Below are 19,124 nucleotides of genomic sequence, written 5' to 3' on the forward strand. Positions count from 1 at the left end.
ACCTGTGCCCCCTACTGTACCAACTTGCTGTGCTTTAGCCACCCGGCGCTCTGCTCGTTGTTGTGAGCGTCGCTCCTCCGCCCTCCGTTGTTGTTGGAGGGCGACTGCCTCCAACTGCCCAGTAGCGTCCTTCACGAGCCTCCTCCACAGAGGCCGATCTTGACACCGCTGGTACCAGTCATCGGCAAGTCCACTCAGCTCCACGTCCTCCTGTACCACATCACTCCATCTCTTCTCTAGCCCGTGCTGCGCCCGTTTAGCCCCCTCGATCCGGCCGAACAAAAGCTGTGTAGGCATGCGGTGGCTGGGCATGCGGGCTACATGACCCAGCCAACGCAGCCTTGCCTGCCGGAGGAGTTCACCTCACAGACACACACACAGACACACACAGGCACACACGTGTTATTGTTCATCTGAGATTTGTCACTCGAGGTGACTCACGGCGGGACTCTTAACAGTGGGACTCTGTGACGTGGTCGATAATTACGCAAACCGGTGCTGTGGTCAGCGAGGTCACTCGTGGGCGTGTCGTGGGTTAAGTCGTGCGAGCGGGAGGCGACGCATTACTCGGGTTGACCGTCTTTGATTGTAGGCCGGTCACCCTACACACCTCCCCACTGCAGCGCAACTTGGAGCAGCAAGTGACGAAATACACACTCCACTCACGTCTACGTGCTCGCACATTCCCAAACTCAGACGCTGTTTCACATAAGGCCACCTTCGCCGCCGTTGGCCATCAAGGCTGTTATTGCCCACACACCCAGAAGTGGAGACATCCCCGCTCTCCGCCACAGTCGCGCAGGTCGCGCTGCGCGTCGCACCCCTTCGCGATGTCACCCTCACTGCTTCCCAGCTTGTGAGGGTTGCCGAGACCCCGAGGGCGCTTCCAACAGGCACCTTATCCAGTGCCGGATTATCCTCGTAGCACAAGTAGCTACTACACATGTAGTAGCTACGCAAGTAACTACTACATATCTATGCTACGAGGCCCCGCACTTTCAATGGCCCCGCGCTAAATGCTTTCAAGCTATAAATTCCGGTAAGGGATTCTGCACTTACTATTACTATAGTACTATACTGCCTTCAACTTCTATGAACGACTGGGTGTTTAAGGTTAGAGATTTGTGGTATTATCTGGCTGTATAGCAAATGAAAAAATACAATTACTTTACTCTGCAAGTAAAAAAACGTTTTAATATTTAAGTGTTTTTATTTATTTAGGGCCTCTTTATAACATATGCTAGAGGCCCCAAGCGAGCTTCGTCCGGCACTGACCCCCTCACACCACGGTACTCCCGCTTGGGTGGTCACACAGTGAGTGGCGTTGCCACCTCTGCACTCTCGTCGTTGGCACTCCTCGCCATCACAAATGTGCCCTCACCACAGTTGAGCTCTTCTCGGGATGCAGCACACAACAGTTCCAGACCGCCGCCTTCTCAGCCACAGTGGCCACAATCACCACGCTCGGCATACAATAGCGGACTGCTCACGGCAAGAGTTGGACAGACAGGGACAGCAGATTCTTGGCTGCTGTGGGCTCGGCTGTCCCGCTTGCACCGCCTCCTTTCCCTACCGCAGGATGGTGCTTGAGCTCGCCCTGCTTGAGCTCAGCCCACGGCTGGAAAGTCGCTGCGTGGCCTCTCGTGTCTCTGCTGCCCGACCAGACGGCCCCACTGAAGCCCACACAGGGGACTCTTCATTCACGACCCTGGTGGCACGCTGTATACAAATATACAAAGCGTACTGTCAGAATAATTATAGAATCACCCGCCCTATTGTGATGCGCATGCCGCTGCTTACAGCATTCGGTTTCGCTGTTCTCCACGGTCACTGCTCTCTCCACTGCTAGCTGGATGTTGGGCAGGGGTGCTCATGGCGGGCGAGAGTGTGTCACTACCGAGTTCACCATCCCCTCATTCAAACACGTGGTCCACCCCACACACACTGCATTGGGACTGAACTCCCACCACCATACGCCGTGCTCCGCTCTCACCTGTAATTCCAGTATTACACATGTGGGCTTTAATTGCACCACGTAAGATACACGTGGAGAGATAACTCGCGTTACTTGAATTAACAACTTATTTCTGTAGCCAACCCCATCCCAACGTCTATCTAACGTCCCATAGACACGGAACGGGTCTCTGAGTCTCGTGAAGACTTGCGCTCGCCCGGCCGTTCGGCTCTTCAGTGGGACGCGCGTCTAGCGAGCAAACTCCCCACCGAGTTCGACCTCCTGGTCTCTGTATGGGGCCTCTATGAGCGCCGTGCGACGTGATCAACACGCTGCTCTTGCACAGAAGCGTCCTCATTGCAGCTGCCTGTGATTGGACAAGCTCCATCGGCGCGTGTAGATCATCCCCCATTTCAAACTCGTTCCCCGCATCCTAAATTGATTTGACAAAATTATAAGATGAAATCCCACATAAGGCAGCACTGCAAGCTGGTTTCTCACAAACTATCCGTGCTGCTGCAGCTGTTCAGTAACCTCCACTCAGACGGAAGAAGACTTTTGCCCGCTAACTCCGATTCCATCCCCGCATGGAGCGAATCCTCACAAAACCGAGTTTTGAAACAGAAATTGCGAGCAGAGCCTTGAAAATGTGAAGCTTTTCCGCCGTGTACACTGACCATTATTCATCATCCTCATCAGCAGTCCACGATCAATCCGCGGCTGGACGAAGGTCTCCACCAGCTGTTGCTGCCGCCTCGCGATCCTGCGATCCGTAGCCATGACAAGTCGCAGAATTTTGCAGCTAATGTGACGATTCAGAGTTGATTGTTGGGCGAGGCCATGGAGTGATACACCCTCCACCGCCAGACACAGCCAAATGTTTATGTTAAATTGCTGACGTGCTCATTATGATCATATCAGCCTCATCATCGGCAAATTGATGAACAATTCCCACAGCCAGATTTAGCAGCGGTGGGACACGCGACAGTGAAAGTCAACCACGAATCGCCGTCACCGCCGTCATCTTTACCGCAATGACAGCAGCAAAGCGTGACGCAACCTCCGAGACAGAAAAAAAACCGTCCTGAGACCGACACGAGCGACAGGACAGACCTGTAGCGAGCGTCGTCGTCGAAGGTGCGCGTCGTCGTTGTTGTTGGTGGCGCTGCGCTTACGCGGACCCCAATAAATCGACCCTTGGGCCATTTGTTAAAAGCTCTGTCCTCGTCAGAGTCGCGTCCGAGCGAACGTAAACGCCACGAGCTCACGGGCACACGCTCATTAAAGCGCGTCCCCTCCCCCTGAAGTCACGGTGCGAGTGTATACGAGGCTGGTGCATTGCCACACAGCACCGGCCCCAACACCGACCTCTTGGGACTTTTGTATTTTATCGCAATTACATCGCGAATCACGCTGTCTGTGGTACCAGCACATTAATCCAGAAGTCAGTCTTGAAGATGACACCACACTCCACCCTTTGGGTGACGCATTATCGACTCTCTCCTCTGGGTATAGATATGTATGTTGAACTTCTTTCGCACCGTACATAGCCAACCGTGCTAATCGGAGGTGCAGAGGAAGGACAACAAACTAAACGCAAAAAGTAGTTCTAAAGAATTAGTGCACAGCTCCAGTGGCTTCCTAATATCGAAAGGAAGAGCGTTCCAGACGGCCTCGCAGAAGCGCATCTGAAAGTGAGCGATGCAGTGGTCGTCTTTCTTCGATGGATATCCAAAAGCCGCTGCGAGGATGACCGGAGTTCGCCTGACGAGTTATGCTCTTTGACGAGATCAGCAAGGTATTTTTGAGTGTATTGCATGCAACCTTAGAATGTGTTCGTTTGGCAACCAGAAGCCAATGCAGATCAGCGAGCACTGGACGGACACGGTCGGAGATCTTGCAGGACCCATCACGACACGTGCCAGGGGATGTTGTGCACCCTGCAGCCTGGTATTGTTTTTGCCAGACGCCCCGGGTTGGCAATGTCATGAATCAAAAGTGGTAGAATGTGTCGTAGAGCCCGAATATGAAAATAGCAGGGCCTGGGTGACTCAGTGAGAATCTCTCCCCTCTGGGTGACTCCCTGAGACTCTCTCCCCTCTGGGTGACTCAGTGAGACTCTCTCCCCTCGGTGACTGAATGTATTCTGCTGCTTGTCCCCGCATCACAAAGGTTGTTCATTTCCACAGGGGGAACCCGACACTGGGCACACAAGGCAGGTGCATTACATCCTGGCGTGCTATGCAGGCGCACTCTCACTCACGTCTACACACAAGAGCCACCCTGGGTCCCCACTCAGAGGCACGGATCAGGGGGGGGGGGCGAATCACCCCGATGCCACCCCTCCCCCTGCTGGATCCACCACAGGCCCCGCTCGCCTTGGCCCACACCATTGGGAATGAGGAATTTCCACCACTGGCTCAGCAGGCCTGCAAACAGGAGTTGAACACCAATGCCTCAGTGCTCATTTAAGCAGGAAACCACTTTTATTTTTACACATAAGCAGTGCCGCAGGGAGAGCGGTGGCGCAGAGGTGAGTTGCACAGCACTACGAACCCAGTGGCTTGACTTGATTTACCAGCTTATATCAGTGGAAAGTGATATCTGAACTGGACCTCCCTTAGGCCGACTCAGCCTTGAATGATTATCCAGTGCAATGTATAAACATCAGCATGAGGGATTCAAAGCCGGTCGGGCATGGTGCAGGCTACACCGCTCACTCCTGCTCCACCTTCTCCTCCATCACCTCCTCCAGCTGCAGCAGCAGCGTACGGCCAGAGAGCAATCCCAGCGGGGTCGACGGTTCGATCCCATCTCCCGGCGCGGCGACGGTGGGGTAAAGTGTGGGGCCAAGTGTGGGGTCAAGTGTGGGTACGCCCACCTCTTCCAAAACGGTCCGGTAACACCGTGGAGGGTCGACGAAGGCCCTTCTGCCCGTAGTGGCGTGAACGAGCAGTTTCAGGGCTGCCCCTTTACCTCCTGTACTCACCGCACAGATCGTCACTTCTTCGGCAGGCTTCGCCGGATAATCACATCATTATTTAAAATAGATAATCTTTCACACATTCTTGAATAACGTTCTGGTTTTAGGCGTTGTTTATAAATTGTTTGTGTTTTACATTTCTTTACTATGTGAAATTGGCATAGACACACAAGTAGATAAAAGTAAACATCCTACTGTCAAAATAGTAACTCTATTTACTGTACCGTACTTGCCACTCCAGCCTCGAAGACTGCATCATGGGGTGGTGTGCGTAGCACTCCGCTCTCGTCTCAACAGCCCGATGTGTTGACCACCGCCGAACTGATGCAGCCTTTAGACCGCTGCTCCGGCGAACTTGTCTACGGATCGCACTGGATATTTTCTGTTTGTATTACTGTAGCTATTAGTCATGAAAAATGTATATATGTGCATTATTTTCATCGTTTACATTGTTGTATGTAGTGCATAATGTACTCTAAACATATGTAACACTGAAACCAAGCGGAGATATTTTAGTCACGCACGCGGCGCCGATCGCCGGACTGGTTACAGCCTTTGAAGCGGTTTTGCCGCTTTCGCCGGATTGGCCCAGAACCGCCGAACAACGTTGGAAGCAGCCGGATAATAATCGATCGATGATCAACTGTACGCACTCTTAATGATTGCCTCCTGACGCTGACCTCGAGCTCGGTCAGACTGAGCCCGGCAATCTCACACGAACGGCTCCGATCACACGCACAACCAACGGTGGCCTCGGCAGTCATTGGTGCCCAGCTCCTCCTGGCAGTTCCACATTTATATGGCGGGGAGGAGTCTCTCCATTGAGAAACACGCCGCATTGTTTCAAGTGCCGCTCATGAGATTGGGAGGTGGCTGGGATGTAACCGGCGACCTTTGGATTGCGAGTGCAGTGCCATCAGCCCACGACACCGCCACTGTGGCAGAGAACAGCAACGAGCAGCAGCAGCTAGTGCTGCTGCCTGCTCCCTGTTGATGCGCGCGGGGTGTTGCGAGTGTCGCACGCACATCGGCAAGGTCACTTGGTGTGTGCCGGCCGCGCGTCCTCCGTGCCACCGAGCGCGGGGGGTAGTGGCGGTGGTGGAGGGAGGGAGGGAGGTGCGAGCTGCTGCTGTTGTTTGGTGCCCCTGCCTGGGATTGGGGTCTCACTCACGCGGACGTGGGTGGAGGGCACTTAAGGGCGAGAGTCGGGGCCCTGGGTGAACGAGCGAGCGAGAGAGCGACGCGTACGCACGTCTGCTGCGTGTTGACAGGCAGGCAGGTCACCCTTGTGGACCAGATGCCCCTTCTCACGTTAAATGCAAACAAGATGTAACATTGACAACAATGTAGAAGAGAGTTATGTGTCTGATACGGCAACCTTCTTAACTCCTGAGTGAACCTTGAGAGTGTGTTTACACGCGACAAGCCACTTGCATCCCGTCTCAACACTTCTGAAAGGGCACCCCCAGTGACAGCTGTCTCTATGTGGCACATGTGACTCAGAAACTTGGTCTGCGAGCGGGCATTCGTCTGCCAGGTAGTGGCAATGATCGCTGCTGTTTGTAATTCTAATCGACTAATTTGATGTTTGTAAACGATCTAAATCCTTGTTGTGATTGTACAAGTTGTGCAAAACAATGTTACCCAAGTGGATTATTGTGCCACGGCGAGTCGAATTTGGCTCTGCCCCACATTGTTTTATTAACTTCACGCCCATGCCCTCCAATCTGCCTCAATCAATACCCCCCCACCACCACCCCAGCCTTGTGAATACGCCGCAGATATTTGGGGTTTGACCTTGACACCTCGCCTGCTGTTCACCTTTACGTGATCCTCACCACGGGGTCCATTGTCGCAGGCGTGTGGAACTTTGCGGACTCTGCGATCCGACAAATGCACGAGTGGCATGTGCCGTGACTACAGGAGTTACACAACACCGCGTGATAGCTGCAGGTGATATACAATGCATTCGTTTTGTGCACATCACATGATTACGATTTATCATTCAAAAGTCAAATTGTTTTCCCACTCATCTCCTGTTTTGAGCCCTGAGCCGGTGGAGGTTCCACATTCCTATGGCATGGGCGAGTCGATCTATAGCACCACTACAGTTCACTTCTCTGCAAAGAGGTGCTTATTTTATCGACTCCTGATGGATGATGAGTCAACCCCTCATCCACACTACAGATCGACTGAGCCTCCCGTCCAGGCGGAGCCGGCGCTGGCTCTGTTGCCCCCCCCCATCCTACCACACAGACCGAGACTGCACGGGTCTGCACGGTGCAGCGGCACAAGGCTCTGTCGTCCTGCAGGGTTGGTGCACTTGCTGCGAAGTGAATCGACGCGTGTCTGTGAGCGGGCAGTACACGTGTGTGTGAGGGGCAGTACACGTGTGTGAGGGGCAGTACACGCGTGTGAGCGGGGCAGTACACGCGCGTGTGTGCGGGCAGTACACGCGCGTGTGAGGGGCAGTATACGCGCGTGTGCGGGCAGTACACGCGTGTGTGAGCGGGGCAGTAGACACGCGTGTGTGTGCGGGGTAGTACACGCGTGTGCGCGGGGCAGTAGACACGCGTGTGTGAGCGGGGCAGTAGACACGCGTGTGTGTGCGGGGTAGTACACACGCGTGTGTGCGGGCAGTACACACGCGTGTGTGCGGGCAGTACACACGCGTGTGTGCGGGCAGTACACACGCGTGTGTGCGGGCAGTACACACGCGTGTGTGCGGGGAGTACACACGCGTGTGTGCGGGCAGTACACGTGTGTGTGCGGGCAGTACACGCGTCTGTGTGCGGGCAGTACACGCGTGTGTGTGCGGGCAGTACACGCACGTGTGTGCGGGCAGTACACACACGTGTGTGCGGGGCAGTACACGCGTCTGTGCGGGCAGTACACGCGTGTGTGCGGGCAGTACACGTGTCTGTGTGCGGGAAGTACACGTGTCTGTGTGCGGGCAGTACACGCGTGTGTGTGCGGGCAGTATACGCACTCGCGTTTGAACGGTAGACATAGTCCACACCTTTGCACATCACCCACACGCCTGTACAGTACTCACGCACGTGTTTGTACAGTACTCACGCACGTGTTTGTACAGTACTCACGCACGTGTTTGTACAGTACTCACGCACGTGTTTGTACAGTACTCACGTGAGGTGTCACCGCGGCAATGCGCGTGTACAGTGCGTGTGCATGTGCTGCATTTCTAACGAGGCGCGGGGCGGGAGGTATGGAGGTGTGGGGAGGGGGGGACGGGAGGAGGAGAGGGGGTGGAGGTGTGGGGAGAGGGGGGGGCGCGTAGAGGCATCACTCACGCGCGCGGTCGTCATCGTCGGCATCGTCAGTCGCCTACCGCCACCGCCGCTATTTCAGTCAACAAGTCCCGCGTGGACCACCGTCGTCACCGCCTCTTAGCTGTGTCGGGGCTTCCATGCCAACAGCCCCATCACGAAGCGCCATTGCCAACACTCGCGACAGTGACAGCATCGCCGTCACTGCCGCGGCACCACCGCCCCCCCCATCAGTGGCGTCGTGACCGCGACTGGTGGCTGATCGGCAACTCCGCGCGGTGCCGAGCGCAGCAGCAGCAGCAGGCGGATGGGGACTGACGACTCGCAGTGATTGCGGGCAGCTGAGTGGTGGTGGAGTGGTGGGGGGTGGTGGTGGTGGAGTGGTGGTGGGGGGGGGGTGGTGAAATGGAGAGAGCGTGTCTGGGTATCTAAGCGGGCTCCCGTGAGTCGCCATGGCCCCTCCGTCTCCTCGGCCGCCGCCGCCGTCATCGCGTTCGCATCTTCGCCGCGGCGCCCACAGCCACGGGGTGACGACGACGACGAGGAGGACGACGAGGAGGAGGAGGTGACCCCTGGCCCGGGTTCGTCTGCCGGCGAGGTGACTCGCGCGATGCTCTGAGGGGCGCGGAGGGACGGGCGACGCGCAGCACCCCCTTCTTCCTGTGACTCCAACCACCACTAACAACCACCACCACCACCAGCCAACAACAACCACCAACAACAACAACCACCACCAACAACAACCACCAGCCACCACCAACAACAACCACCACCAACAACAACTACCAACCACCACCAGCCAACAACAACAACCACCAACAACAACAACCACCAGCCAACAACAACAACCACCAGCCACCACCAACAACAACCACCAACCACCACCAGCCAACAACAACCACCAACAACAACAACCACCAGCCAACAACAACAACCACCACCACCAGCCAACAACCACCAGCCAACAACAACAACCACCAACAACAACCACCACCACCAGCCAACAACAACAACCACCACCACCAGCCAACAACCACCACCAGCCAACAACAACAACCACCAGCCACCAACAACAACAACCACCAACCACCACCAGCCAACAACAACAACCACCACCAGCCACCAAAAACAACTACCACCAGCCAACAACAACAACCACCACCAGCCAACAACAACCGCCAACAACAACCACCACCAGCCAACAACAATAACCATCACCAACAACAACAACCACCAACAACAACAACCACCACCAACAATCACCACCAGCCAACAACAACAACCACTACCACCAACCACCACCAGCCAACAACAACAACCACCACCAACAACAACAACCACCACCAGCCAACCACCACCACCAGGGGGTTCCATGATCCTCTGGCTCGCGTCTGGAGCTGCACGTGGAGGAGACTCTCCGCTCCAGGAGCAGGAGGAGGAGAGGAAATTCGCGAGCGAGAAGCCAAATCGCTCTGCCGCGTGTGGAGGCAGCAGCGGCTCGCCCGGCCCTGCGGGGACGGCCTCGGGCTGCCGAGACGAACCCCGAGGGGGTGGAGGCGGTGGGTGCCGCTTGGGGGGGCAGGCCGTGAACTAATCCCAGCTACATGAGAACGACAACGACGCAGCAAGCGGCGTCAACGTCTCGCAGAGGAGGAGGGGGAGGAGCGGCACGTGGAGGATCCAGATGTCGTGATCTCACTCGGCGGAGTTTGCGATCGAGCGGGCGGGGATTAAAGAGCAGAATCCCATCAGCGTTGAGCCCGAACACTCGCCAGCGGATTCCGGTGTGTGACCACCACCAGTAACACCACCAGCACCACCAGTAACACCACCAGCATCACCACCACCAGCACCACCAGTAACACCACCACCAGCACCACCACCAGCACCACCAACACCAGCACCACCACCAGCGCCAGCTGTACGAGGAGGCTGGGCCGTGAGGATCTTCGTCGTATCCCTCGCCCTGCCCGGCTGCCGCGAGCTGCACGATGGAGGGCGAAGCCTCGGGGGCGAGTAACGAGGTGGAGGCCTCGGGGGCGAGTAACGAGGTGGAGGAGGAGGAGGCGAGGCCGGAGCCGCGAGGCTGCGAGCGAGGCCCCTCGCTTTACCGCCGCGCCAACAAGGGGGGGGGGCCAGCCGCGGCCCGCAACCGGCGCCGCTTCACCGTCGCCTACACATGGTAGGGCTCCCCTCACCCACCCCTCACCCACTCTTCACCCACTCTTCACCCACTCTTCACCCACCCACTCACTCTTCACCCACCCACCCACCCACTCACTCTTCACCCACCCACCCACTCACTCTTCACCCACCCACCCACTCACTCTTCATCCACCCACCCACTCACTCTTCACCCACCCACCCACTCACTCTTCACCCACCCACCCACCCACTCACTCTTCACCCACCCACCCACCCACCCACTCACTCTTCACCCACCCACCCACCCACTCTTCACCCACCCACCCACCCACTCACTCTTCACCCACCCACCCACCCACTCACTCTTCACCCACCCACCCACCCACCCACTCACTCTTCACCCACCCACCCACCCACTCACTCTTCACCCACCCACCCACCCACTCACTCTTCACCCACTCACCCACCCACTCACTCTTCACCCACCCACCCACCCACTCACCCACCCACTCACCCACTCACCCACCCACTCACTCTTCACCCACCCACCCACCCACTCACTCTTCACCCACCCACCCACTCACTCTTCACCCACCCACCCACCCACCCACTCACTCTTCACCCACCCACCCACCCACTCACTCTTCACCCACCCACCCACTCACTCTTCACCCACCCACCCACCCACTCACTCTTCACCCACCCACTCACTCTTCACCCACCCACCCACCCACTCACTCTTCACCCACCCACCCACTCACTCTTCACCCACCCACCCACCCACTCACTCTTCACCCACCCACCCACCCACTCACTCTTCACCCACCCACCCACCCACTCACTCTTCACCCACCCACCCACCCACTCACTCTTCACCCACCCACCCACCCACCCACCCACTCACTCTTCACCCACCCACCCACCCACTCACTCTTCACCCACCCACCCACCCACCCACTCACTCTTCACCCACCCACCCACCCACTCACTCTTCACCCACCCACCCACTCACTCTTCACCCACCCACCCACTCACTCTTCACCCACCCACTCACTCTTCACCCACCCACCCACCCACTCACTCTTCACCCACCCACCCACCCACTCACTCTTCACCCACCCACCCACCCACCCACTCACTCTTCACCCACCCACCCACCCACTCACTCTTCACCCACCCACCCACCCACTCACTCTTCACCCACCCACCCACCCACTCACTCTTCACCCACCCACCCACCCACTCACTCTTCACCCACCCACCCACCCACTCACTCACTCTTCACCCACCCACCCACTCACTCACTCTTCACCCACCCACCCACTCACTCTTCACCCACCCACCCACTCACTCTTCACCCACCCACCCACCCACTCACTCTTCACCCACCCACCCACCCACTCACTCTTCACCCACCCACCCACTCACTCTTCACCCACCCACCCACTCACTCTTCACCCACCCACCCACTCACTCTTCACCCACCCACCCACTCACTCTTCACCCACCCACCCACTCACTCTTCACCCACCCACCCACCCACTCACTCTTCACCCACCCACCCACTCACTCTTCACCCACCCACCCACCCACTCACTCTTCACCCACCCACCCACTCACTCTTCACCCACCCACCCACCCACTCACTCTTCACCCACCCACCCACCCACTCACTCTTCACCCACCCACCCACCCACTCACTCTTCACCCACCCACCCACCCACTCACTCTTCACCCACCCACCCACCCACTCACTCTTCACCCACCCACCCACCCACTCACTCTTCACCCACCCACCCACCCACTCACTCTTCACCCACCCACCCACTCACTCTTCACCCACCCACCCACCCACTCACTCTTCACCCACCCACTCACTCTTCACCCACCCACTCACTCTTCACCCACCCACCCACGTCACTCTTCACCCACCCACCCACTCACTCTTCACCCACCCACCCACTCACTCTTCACCCACCCACGCCACCCACTCACTCTTCACCCACCCACCCACTCACTCTTCACCCACCCACCCACTCACTCTTCACCCACCCACCCCACTCACTCTTCACCCACCCACCCACCCACTCACTCTTCACCCACCCACCCACCCACTCACTCTTCACCCACCCACCCACTCACTCTTCACCCACCCACCCACCCACTCACTCTTCACCCACCCACCCACCCACTCACTCTTCACCCACCCACCCACCCACTCACTCTTCACCCACCCACCCACTCACTCTTCACCCACCCACCCACTCACTCTTCACCCACCCACTCACTCTTCACCCACCCACTCACTCTTCACCCACCCACCCACCCACTCACTCTTCACCCACCCACCCACCCACTCACTCTTCACCCACCCACCCACCCACTCACTCTTCACCCACCCACCCACCCACTCACTCTTCACCCACCCACCCACCCACTCACTCTTCACCCACCCACCCACCCACTCACTCTTCACCCACCCACCCACTCACTCTTCACCCACCCACCCACTCACTCTTCACCCACCCACCCACCCACTCTTCATCCACCCACCCACCCACTCTTCACCCACCCACCCACCCACTCTTCACCCACCCACTCTTCACCCACCCACCCACCCACTCTTCACCCACCCACCCACCCACTCTTCACCCACCCACCCACTCTTCACCCACCCACTCTTCACCCACCCACCCACTCTTCACCCACCCACCCACTCTTCACCCACCCACTCTTCACCCCACCCACCCACTCTTCACCCACCCACCCACCCACTCTTCACCCACCCACCCACCCACTCTTCACCCACCCACTCTTCACCCACCCACCCACCCACTCTTCACCCACCCACCCACCCACTCTTCACCCACCCACCCACCCACTCTTCACCCACCCACCCACTCTTCACCCACCCACTCTTCACCCACCCACCCACCCACTCACTCTTCACCCACCCACCCACCCACTCACTCTTCACCCACCCACCCACTCACTCTTCACCCACCCACCCACTCACTCTTCACCCACCCACCCACTCACTCTTCACCCACCCACCCACCCACCCACTCACTCTTCACCCACCCACCCACCCACTCACTCTTCACCCACCCACCCACCCACTCACTCTTCACCCACCCACCCACTCACTCTTCACCCACCCACCCACCCACCCACTCACTCTTCACCCACCCACCCACCCACTCACTCTTCACCCACCCACCCACCCACTCACTCTTCACCCACCCACTCACTCTTCACCCACCCACCCACCCACTCACTCTTCACCCACCCACCCACCCACTCACTCTTCACCCACCCACCCACTCACTCTTCACCCACCCACCCACCCACTCACTCTTCACCCACCCACCCACTCACTCTTCACCCACCCACCCACCCACCCACTCACTCTTCACCCACCCACCCACTCACTCTTCACCCACCCACCCACCCACTCACTCTTCACCCACCCACCCACCCACCCACTCACTCTTCACCCACCCACCCACTCACTCTTCACCCACCCACCCATCCACTCACTCTTCACCCACCCACCCACCCACTCACTCTTCACCCACCCACCCACTCACTCTTCACCCACCCACTCACTCTTCACCCACCCACCCACCCACTCACTCTTCACCCACCCACTCTTCACCCACCCACCCACCCACCCACTCTTCACCCACCCACTCTTCACCCACCCACCCACCCACCCACTCTTCACCCACCCACTCTTCACCCAACCACCCACTCTTCACCCACCCACCCACTCTTCAACCACCCACCCACCCACTCTTCACCCACCCACCCACTCTTCACCCACCCACCCACCCACTCTTCACCCACCCACCCACTCTTCACCCACCCACCCACTCTTCACCCACCCACCCACTCTTCACCCACTCTTCACCCACCCACCCACTCTTCACCCACCCACCCACTCTTCACCCACTCTTCACCCACCCACCCACTCTTCACCCACTCTTCACCCACCCACTCTTCACCCACTCTTCACCCACCCACCCACTCTTCACCCACCCACCCACCCACTCTTCACCCACCCACCCACTCTTCACCCACCCACCCACCCACTCTTCACCCACCCACCCACTCTTCACCCACCCACCCACCCACTCTTCATCCACCCACCCACCCACTCTTCACCCACCCACCCACTCTTCACCCACCCACCCACTCTTCACCCACCCACCCACCCACTCTTCACCCACCCACCCACTCTTCACCCACCCACTCTTCACCCACCCACCCACCCACTCTTCACCCACCCACCCACCCACTCTTCACCCACCCACCCACTCTTCACCCACCCACTCTTCACCCACCCACCCACCCACCCACTCTTCACCCACCCACCCACTCTTCACCCACCCACCCACTCTTCACCCACCCACTCTTCACCCACCCACCCACTCTTCACCCACTCTTCACCCACCCACCCACTCTTCACCCACTCTTCACCCACCCACTCTTCACCCACTCTTCACCCACCCACCCACTCTTCACCCACCCACCCACCCACTCTTCACCCACCCACCCACCCACTCTTCACCCACCCACCCACCCACTCTTCACCCACCCACCCACCCACTCTTCACCCACCCACCCACCCACTCTTCACCCACCCACCCACCCACTCTTCACCCACCCACCCACTCTTCACCCACCCACCCACTCTTCACCCACCCACCCACCCACTCTTCACCCACCCACCCACTCTTCACCCACCCACCCACCCACTCTTCATCCACCCACCCACCCACTCTTCATCCACCCACCCACCCACTCTTCACCCACCCACCCACTCTTCACCCACCCACCCACCCACTCTTCACCCACCCACCCACCCACTCTTCACCCACCCACTCTTCACCCACCCACCCACTCTTCACCCACCCACCCACCCACTCTTCACCCACCCACCCACTCTTCACCCACCCACCCACTCTTCACCCACCCACTCTTCACCCACCCACCCACTCTTCACCCACCCACCCACTCTTCACCCACCCACTCTTCACCCACCCACCCACCCACTCACTCTTCACCCACCCACCCACTCACTCTTCACCCACCCACCCACTCACTCTTCACCCACCCACCCACCCACTCACTCTTCACCCACCCACCCACCCACTCACTCTTCACCCACCCACCCTCTCACTCTTCACCCACCCACCCACTCACTCTTCACCCACCCACTCTTCACCCACCCACTCTTCACCCACCCACCCACTCTTCACCCACCCACCCACCCACTCACTCTTCACCCACCCACCCACCCACTCACTCTTCACCCACCCACCCACCCACTCACTCTTCACCCACCCACCCTCTCACTCTTCACCCACCCACCCACCCACTCACTCTTCACCCACCCACCCACCCACCCACTCACTCTTCACCCACCCACCCACTCACTCTTCACCCACCCACCCACTCACTCTTCACCCACCCACCCACCCACTCACTCTTCACCCACCCACCCACTCACTCTTCACCCACCCACCCACCCACTCTTCACCCACCCACCCTCCCACTCACTCTTCACCCACCCACCCACCCACTCACTCTTCACCCACCCACCCACCCACTCACTCTTCACCCACTCACTCTTCACCCACCCACCCACTCACTCTTCACCCACCTACCCACCCACTCACTCTTCACCCACCCACCCACTCACTCTTCACCCACTCACCCACCCACCCACTCTTCACCCACCCACTCTTCACCCACCCACCCACCCACTCACTCTCCACCCACCCACCCACCCACTCACTCTTCACCCACCCACCCACCCACCCACTCACTCTTCACCCACCCACCCACCCACTCACTCTTCACCCACCCACTCACTCTTCACCCACCCACCCACCCACTCACTCTTCACCCAACCACCCACCCACCCACTCACTCTTCACCCAACCACCCACCCACTCACTCTTCACCCTCCCACCCACCCACTCTTCACCCACCCACCCACTCTTCAGCCACTCTTCACCCACCCACCCACTCTTCACCAACTCTTCACCCACCCACTCTTCACCCACTCTTCACCCACCCACCCACTCTTCACCCACCCACCCACCCACTCTTCACCCACCCACCCACTCTTCACCCACCCACTCTTCACCCACCCACCCACTCTTCACCCACCCACCCACTCTTCACCCACCCACCCACTCCTCACCCACCCACTCTTCACCCACCCACCCACTCTTCACCCACCCACCCACTCTTCAGCCACCCACCCACCCACCCACCCACTCTTCACCCACCCACCCACTCTTCACCCACCCACCCACCCACTCTTCACCCACCCACCCACTCTTCACCCACCCACCCACCCACTCTTCACCCACCCACCCACTCTTCACCCACCCACCCACCCACTCTTCACCCACCCACCCACTCTTCACCCACCCACCCACTCTTCACCCACCCACCCACCCACTCTTCACCCACCCACTCTTCACCCACCCACCCACTCTTCACCCACCCACCCACTCTTCACCCACCCACCCACTCTTCACCCACCCACCCACCCACCCACTCACTCTTCACCCACCCACCCACTCACTCTTCACCCACCCACCCACCCACTCACTCTTCACCCACCCACCCACCCACTCACTCTTCACCCACCCACCCACTTAATCTTCACCCACCCACTCACTCTTCACCCACCCACCCACTCACTCTTCACCCACCCACCCACCCACTCACTCTTCACCCTCCCACTCACTCTTCACCCACCCACCCACTCACTCTTCACCCACCCACCCACCCACTCACTCTTCACCCACCCACCCACTCACTCTTCACCCACCCACTCACTCTTCACCCACCCACCCACCCACTCACTCTTCACCCACTCACCCACCCACTCACTCTTCACCCACCCACCCACTCTTCACCCACCCACTCTTCACCCACCCACCCACCCACCCACTCTTCACCCACCCACCCACTCTTCACCCACCCTCCCACCCACTCTTCACCCACCCACCCACTCTTCACCCACCCACCCACTCTTCACCCACCCACCCACTCTTCACCCACCCACTCTTCACTCACCCACCCACCCACTCACTCTTCACCCACCCACCCACTCACTCTTCACCCACCCACCCACTCACTCTTCACCCACCCACCCACTCACTCTTCACCCACCCACCCACTCACTCTTCACCCACCCACCCACTCACTCATCACCCACCCAACCACTCTCTCTTCACCCACCCACCCACTCACTCTTCACCCACCCACCCACTCACTCTTCACCCACCCACCCACTCTTCACCCACCCACCCACCCACTCACTCTTCACCCACCCACCCACCCACTCACTCTTCACCCACCCACCCACCCACTCACTCTTCACCCACCCACTCACTCTTCACCCACCCACCCACCCACTCACTCTTCACCCAACCACCCACCCACCCACTCACTCTTCACCCAACCACCCACCCACTCACTCTTCACCCACCCACCCACTCTTCACCCACCCACCCACTCACTCTTCACCCACCCACCCACCCACTCACTCTTCACCCACCCACCCACTCACTCTTCACCCACCCACCCACCCACTCACTCTTCACCCACCCACCCACCCACTCACTCTTCACCCACCCACCCACTTAATCTTCACCCACCCAGTCACTCTTCACCCACCCACCCACTCACTCTTCACCCACCCACCCACCCACTCACTCTTCACCCTCCCACTCACTCTTCACCCACCCACCCACTCACTCTTCACCCACCCACCCACCCACTCACTCTTCACCCACCCACCCACTCACTCTTCACCCACCCACTCACTCTTCACCCACCCACCCACCCACTCACTCTTCACCCACTCACCCACCCACTCACTCTTCACCCACCCACCCACTCTTCACCCACCCACTCTTCACCCACCCACCCACCCACTCTTCACCCACCCACCCACTCTTCACCCACCCACCCACCCACTCTTCACCCACCCACCCACTCTTCACCCACCCACCCACTCTTCACCCACCCACCCACTCTTCACCCACCCACTCTTCACTCACCCACCCACCCACTCACTCTTCACCCACCCACCCACTCACTCTTCACCCACCCACCCACTCACTCTTCACCCACCCACCCACTCACTCTTCACCCACCCACCCACTCACTCTTCACCCACCCACCCACTCACTCATCACCCACCCAACCACTCTCTCTTCACCCACCCACCCACTCACTCTTCACCCACCCACCCACTCACTCTTCACCCACCCACCCACCCACTCTTCACCCACCCACCCACCCACTCACTCTTCACCCACCCACCCACTCACTCTTCACCCACCCACCCACCCACCCACTCACTCTTCACCCACCCACTCACTCTTCACCCACCCACCCACTCACTCTTCACCCAACCACCCACCCACCCACTCACTCTTCACCCAACCACCCACCCACTCACTCTTCACCCACCCACCCACCCACTCACTCTTCACCCACCCACCCACCCACTCACTCTTCACCCACCCACTCACTCTTCACCCACCCACCCACTCACTCTTCACCCACCCACCCACTCACTCTTCACCCACCCTTCACCCACCCACCCACCCACCCACTCACTCTTCACCCACCCACCCACCCACCCACTCTTCACCCACCCACCCACTCTTCACCCACCCACCCACCCACTCTTCACCCACCCACCCACTCTTCACCCACC

At 59.0% G+C, this 19,124-nt stretch overlaps 1 protein-coding gene across 5 annotated transcripts in view; it reads left to right on the top strand.

Moving 5' to 3' along the window:
- The window catches only part of LOC144947763 (3',5'-cyclic-AMP phosphodiesterase 4C-like), a 346,365-nt gene that overhangs the window by 154,865 nt on the left and 172,376 nt on the right, over positions 1 to 19,124 (top strand). Inside the window, exon 1 of one of the 5 annotated variants that reach the window (XM_078877118.1) lies at positions 9,471 to 10,406. The exons of 3 other annotated variants lie outside the window; for them this stretch is intronic. In XM_078877118.1, coding sequence (XP_078733244.1) covers positions 10,216 to 10,406 — 191 coding nt within the window. In that variant the 5' untranslated portion in view covers positions 9,471 to 10,215. Of the gene's footprint in view, positions 1 to 9,470; positions 10,407 to 19,124 lie in introns of those variants that run through there. One more of the 5 variants, XM_078877122.1, reaches the window with a different exon arrangement.

This window comes from Lampetra fluviatilis, chromosome 46 (assembly GCF_964198595.1).
Source record: "Lampetra fluviatilis chromosome 46, kcLamFluv1.1, whole genome shotgun sequence".
Taxonomy (NCBI): domain Eukaryota; kingdom Metazoa; phylum Chordata; class Hyperoartia; order Petromyzontiformes; family Petromyzontidae; genus Lampetra; species Lampetra fluviatilis.